At 51.2% G+C, this 6044-nt stretch overlaps 1 protein-coding gene across 1 annotated transcript; it reads left to right on the forward strand.

Annotated features, from left to right (window-relative positions):
- Positions 1-3320: 3320 nt before the first annotated feature.
- Positions 3321-5672, forward strand: tlnrd1 (talin rod domain containing 1). The gene has a single exon (XM_068017726.1). It carries the CDS (start codon positions 4519-4521, stop codon positions 5575-5577), a length of 1059 nt encoding a protein of 352 aa, XP_067873827.1. The 5' UTR covers positions 3321-4518; the 3' UTR covers positions 5578-5672.
- Positions 5673-6044: the final 372 nt, after the last annotated feature.

A 6044-nucleotide genomic window follows, 5' to 3' on the forward strand; every position in this document is an offset into this window, starting at 1 on the left:
AGTTTACAGTGGCTGTATATGTTGGTATACAAAAAAAAAACAAAGCCCGCATAAGACAGCTGTTTGAGTGGCCAAAACTCCACAAAAATGTGATGGAGTACTGTAGGAGTTGCCACATGTGCCAGGTTGAGGGGAAACCCCAACCTATGATCACATCTGCACCCCTAAGTCCTGGCGTTTGGAGGACCCTCCAGCAGAGGGCTGGTGAACTGTAAGGGACCCCCGCTGAGAACAAAAGGGGACAGGCAGGCACAAGGCTGACAAAAGGTTAGAAAGGAAAGGGGAAAAAGGGACCAAGAGGGCAGGTTAATGGAAGTCCGGGAGGAATCCTGAATGAAAAGCCTTACTGTCTGGTCAGCCAACCCCGAAAAGTTAGGTCCCACATTCTCCGATGTAAATGCAGACACTAGGAGCACCCCACCAGAGTTGCTAACAGCATTTACCAGAACCTGCAGAGACAAAGAAAGTCCTCAAGAGGGCAGAGAAACGGTGAGGGTGGTGCCTCATCTAGTCGAAGGGTTGCAAGGGAGTGCAGTAGAATCTGGACAAATAGCTGCAAGCAGGAGTATCCCAGAGGACGAAGGGACGATTAGCAAGGAATCCTCTCCCACAGTCAGGGGAAAAGGAAACCAACCATCCCCTAAGGACTCATCAAAGCACTGAAAGTTCAGAGTGGTTCCACCCACTGCCGCTGCCCATGAGCTGAACTCCAACCTAGGGCTAATTAAATCTAACCCTCCCCCTGCAGACCTCAACAGGAACAAAGACACCCTGGGCAGTTCTGAAAATATGCAAACTGAAAAACTTCCCCAAAAAGCACATGTTTATTGGGATGCCAAAAAGGGAAGTTTAAAGCAGCACTGCTACCAAGAAAAGGCAGGCAGTAACAGTTTTTAGGATTTCTGAATGAATGAGAGGTGCATGTGTGTTTTCCTGTTCCTACTCTTCTCTTTAGTCCCTTTTAATGAAATGCTCTTTTAAAAAAGTCGCATTTCATTCCGCTAGGTGTTGAGGTGTCATGAAGACCCCCACCTGCTAAGAATGAGGCATTTTAATTTCGTCACATGAACATTAATTTTAAACTGTTGCTGGAGTGAATAGTGACTTGTTTAAAGCAATCAGCAGTGGCTGGAAAGCATTTACATACTAAGAGACAATGCTTGAAAAGACAATGGGAACTGCTCACTGATTCAATTCACAAAGATTGGTCTGAGCAATGGTGATCCATATCTTGTCAGTGTAAGAGACAGCACTATACCACCCCTGCCCCCCTCCACTGAGAGCTTTGTTTAAAAAAGCAAGTCACATGACTAACCTGCTGGCCCAGGTCTGGTTTTGAACTGCTCACAGGACAGCTTAGGTCAGACCGCAGATTGCAACTGAACTTGGAAGAGAACCTCCCTCCTGTCTGTCTCTCTCTCTTTCACTAATCTCTGGATCCACCGAAGTCACTTAAACCTCAAGAGAGAAAAGACTCCTACATCGACACAAGTTTTAAAGCGTGCACTGGGCCCCAACGAAACAGCAAGACTTATTGGCAACCAAAGATTCTGCATCGAACTCAAAGGACCATAAATAAAACCCAAAACATTTCCCCTTTATTCTTTCGACTTTTTCTGTCTCTATCTGCGTGTGTGTTTATCGCCTATGCATGCAAGTGTGGTCGTGTCGGGTATTTGTAGACGTTAACCGAATTAGAGTTTAAGATTAATAAACTTCCACCTTTCTTGTTTAAATCTAAGAAAACCTGTCTGATTGATTTTTTTGTCTTACAATTGTAAAGCAGTGAACAAGGATTCACTGAGGGGGGAAGCTAAAAACACAGTGTTTTTAAAATTAAACCCTGTTATGGTTAAACCAGGCCAAGGCGGAGAGGGAACATCTAGACCTCTTTCTCACCTGGTCGTAACTATATATACGAAGCAACCAATTTTGCACACAGCAGGTTCCTCAAACAACAACAATGAATGATTGGTTATTGTGCTTTGGTTTTGTTGATAAAGGAATGTTAAAGGAACGACCTTGTACTTCAGGAACATGGGATGGTCCAAAGTGGTTTATAGCCAATTACTTTTGAAGGATTGTTGTAATATAGGAAGAACGCAGCCAATTTGGGCACAGCAAGATCCCACAAAGAGCAATGAGGCAAATGACCAGATAATCTGTTTTTCCAGTGTTGTTTGAGGAATAAATAATTGGCAGGACATCAGTGGGAACTCCCCTGCCCTTTAAAGTGCCATGGGATCTTACAAATCCACCTGACAGGGCCTCAGTTTGGTGTGTCATCTGAAAGTCAGAAGCTCTGGCAGTGCAGCACTCCAGCAATACTGCACTTAAGCATCAGGCTGAATTGCATACTCAAGTCCTTGCAGTCACAACCTTCTGATTCAGAGGCTTGCATGCTTTAATTCAGTCACACCTTGGCTGACCATAGTCGAGGAGAACACCCTTGTCTGAATAGTGTTTTGGCATCATTCTGGCAACCCTGAACAGGTAGATAGAGTTTTAGTTTAACCTCTTACCTGAAAGATAGCATCTCTGATAATGTAATGTTCTTTTCTTGATATTGGCTTTTTCAGTTATTGACAATTACCAATAGTGTTTTTACTCTGCTAAATTTTTTTGAGCTGTCTGGTTTGCGGGCGGCGGGGGTGAAAATTGTCACATGATCAATGACACACTGCAATCTTCTCACCAATCATACAATTACACACTTTTTTAAACCACGAGTGCTCAAAATCACAAAACAAGGTGCTGGAGACACAGTGTAGGTCACTCAGCATGTGTGGAAAGAAAACATTCCGCTTTGCTTCTTCGGGATAAGAGCTTGTTTTCGAACCTACTAAAGTAGTTTCTAATTTCTTTTACCAAGAAGCTAAGTAGATTTCCAGCATTCTCGCTTTTATTTTTAAATCCTAACTAGCATTACAATGCGCATTTATAATTGCAATGCAAGAAAAAAAAATGTTTGCAACCTAAACGAATTAATTTAAAATCTCGGTGTCACAGAGCTCTGGACTGATCGCACACAATCTCTAACCGTGTTTTCGATTGTGTCGGTGCCTCCTATTTGCCTGAACTGCTTCCATCCCCGCTGCCTCGCATCATGAAGCCGCAATGAGCAGGCACCGTTTTAAAAGTGACAGCAATGAATGAGCGCTCTTCTCCAGCATCCCACCCACACGCCCGGAGCCCAATGTAACTTTCTTTACGGAAATCCCGCCCCTCCGCTCGCCTCCCATTGGCCGCCGTCCGAGTATCGGGATTCCATTTGGAACGTCCTCGCCGGCTGCCCCGCCGCTGATTGGCCGGCCGCGGCGTCACAATGTAGCCTGTGTCATTTCGGTAACTGACGTTCCATTTCATGCAGGAGTTTCGCGGGGGGAGTCCGTGCGGCCAGGCATCGGGGCAACTTCTAGCCTTATATTCAGAGGGGGAAAACACGGGCAGGGAAGCAAACTTTGAGCGGCAGGATCGTTCCCAATGGATCAGCATAGGCCGAGCGGGACAGCGGCTTAACTTCATCCCCGGACCGGGAGTCGAATGTGCCCACGTCGGGGCCTCAGGAAGGGATGATGGATTCGCAGATCAGGGCGCATTAACACTGAGGGATCACTAAGCAAAGAGAGAGATCGAGAGAGATTCCCCTCCCGCCCCCCTTGCGGAGAGGAGAGGGCGGCCGGTGCACCAAGTTCTTCCGATGGGCGCGCCCTGACCGCTTTGACTGACTGACTGTCTGCGGGCGGCTGCGAAGTTCGAAATCTTGCCCCTCAAACTACTGTTAGTTCCTTCGCTGTTTTAGAGCGCGAGTGCAGCCACACCCTCCCTGTGCTTCCTGATAGGAGATGCAGGCTCCTAACTGACTCTGCCATTCCAACGTTACAAGACCCACTGGAATTGCAACTGCTGACACTAAACTTGTGGGTTATTTTTAAGCACCCTCCAAAATCTCCAACATCGAAAGAGAACAACGAGAAGAAAGGAAAAGTGAAATTGTGTGTGGGAGGTTCCCCCTCCTCCTCATTCTCCCTGAAATCCGCAACATTGGAGAAATAAGTCCCAACAAGAAGTGAAAACTGAAGAGGTTTTGTGTGCGCGCGCGCGTGTGTGGAAGTTTCTCTTTTAATTCCCACTGAAAACTAACATCACCGGAGGAGCGAAAATCCAGCAGGAGGAGAAGGTTTCCCGATAAGAAGTTCAAATCCAACATCATCATGGACAGAGCCAGGAGGCGGTGGACTCCCAGACAGAGGACATGCACCTGGGGCTGTGCCGGCCAAACGGATTAAAGTGTGTGCGGGGGGAAACCTGTGTTTGCAAAGCGGGACTGAGGTTGGCATCGGCTGCTGCACCCCCCTGCCCCCTTGGGGAAAGAGTTCTGTTGTTGCTTCTTGGTTAATTTTGTCTTTAATTTTTTCTGCCCCATTGATGGAACGATGATGCGCGCAGAGAGAGATCCTGGGCTCAATCGGAACTGCGCTGGTCTCACAAGCGGCATGCGAGGGGCCGCTCGGCATTATGGCTAGTAGCGGCTCGGCCAAGTCGGCGAGCAGCAGCAGCGGCGGCGGCGGCGGCTCCCAGCAGCGGCGGAGATTGGCCTTCGTGTGCGACATGTGCAAGAGCAAGATGCAACTGGTGGCCGACCTGCTCCTGCTGTCCAGCGACAACCGGCCGGTGCACAGCGACAGCCTGGCGCAGGTCCCGGGCGAGTCCTTCGACAAGATCCGCGACACGGTGATCGCCCGCACCAAGGGCCTCTCCATCCTCACCCACGACGTGCAGAGCCAGCTCAACATGGGCAAGTACGGCGAGGTGGCCGACAGCCTGGCCGAGCTGTGCGAGCTGGTGGTGGCGCTGGTCGAGTGCTCGGCCCACGCCGCGTACCTGGCGGCGGCCGAGGCCCCCGGCTCGCAGGCGGCCGTGGCCGGCCTGGTGGACCGCTACCGGCTGAGCCGGGCCCGCCACGAGGTGGAGCAGAGCTGCAGCCTCCTGCGGACGGCGCCGGTGGCCGAGCTGAACCCGCCGCTGCTGCTCGAGGTGTCCCGCAGCATCTCCCGCGGCCTCCGCAGCCTGACGGACGCCTGCGTGCTGGCCTCGGAGAGCAGCCGCGACCGCTTCGCCAAGGAGCAGTTCAAGCTCAGCGTCAAGTGCATGAGCGCCAGCGCCACGGCGCTGCTGGCCTGCGTGCGGGAGCTCAAGGCGCGGCCGTGCGAGGCCACCCGGGCCCGCTGCGTGCTGTTCGGCGGGCCGCTGCTGCAGTCGGTCCACGCCCTGGTGGGCTTCGCCACCGAGCCGCAGTTCCTGGGCCGGGCGGCGGCCGTGAGTCCCGAGGGCCGGGCCGTGCAGACCGCCGTGCTGGGTGGGGCCATGAGCGTGGTGTCGGCCTGCGTGCTGCTCACCCAGTGCCTCCGGGACATCGCGCTGCACTCGGACAGCAGCAAGGTGCCCGACTACCGGCAGCGCCTGCACCACTCCGCCCTGGCCGTGTCGGACGGCTGCAACCTGCTGTCCCAGGCGCTGCGGGACAGATCCTCACCCAGGACCCTGCCGCCACTCAATTGCCATTCTGTGAATTAACCCCTGTCTCTCCTTCTGATTCAAAGACATTGTTTCCTCTTAATACCAAAGAATCCTCGGGCACCGCTCTCTTTAGTGTGTGTGTGTGTCTAGTGTTGAGACTGAACCTGCTGCAACTTATCAGAGGATGCTACAGCGCAAGAGGCCGCTCGGCCCGTCATGCCTGTACTACCTCCTTTGACAGAGCTCTCCCAATTCATTCCCACTGCCCTGACCGACAAGAAGATGGGTTCTCTAAATCTAGGAGTTTAAACGAGTTAAACAGACAAAACAAACTAATAAAGGCTTAATCGTGCTGGGTGCGGTTCAAAGTCAGTGTCTTCCGGAGATCCCATCATCATCATCATCACAACAAAACAGAATAATAACTCAAATCAAGTCAGTCACCATCGCGGTTTAGAAAGGTTTTTTTTTACCTCAGTTAAGGGTGAGCGCACACACACACATTGACAGCGGGGTGGAATGTA

Source organism: Heterodontus francisci, chromosome 38, assembly GCF_036365525.1.
Source record: "Heterodontus francisci isolate sHetFra1 chromosome 38, sHetFra1.hap1, whole genome shotgun sequence".
NCBI classification, from domain to species: Eukaryota; Metazoa; Chordata; class Chondrichthyes; order Heterodontiformes; family Heterodontidae; genus Heterodontus; species Heterodontus francisci.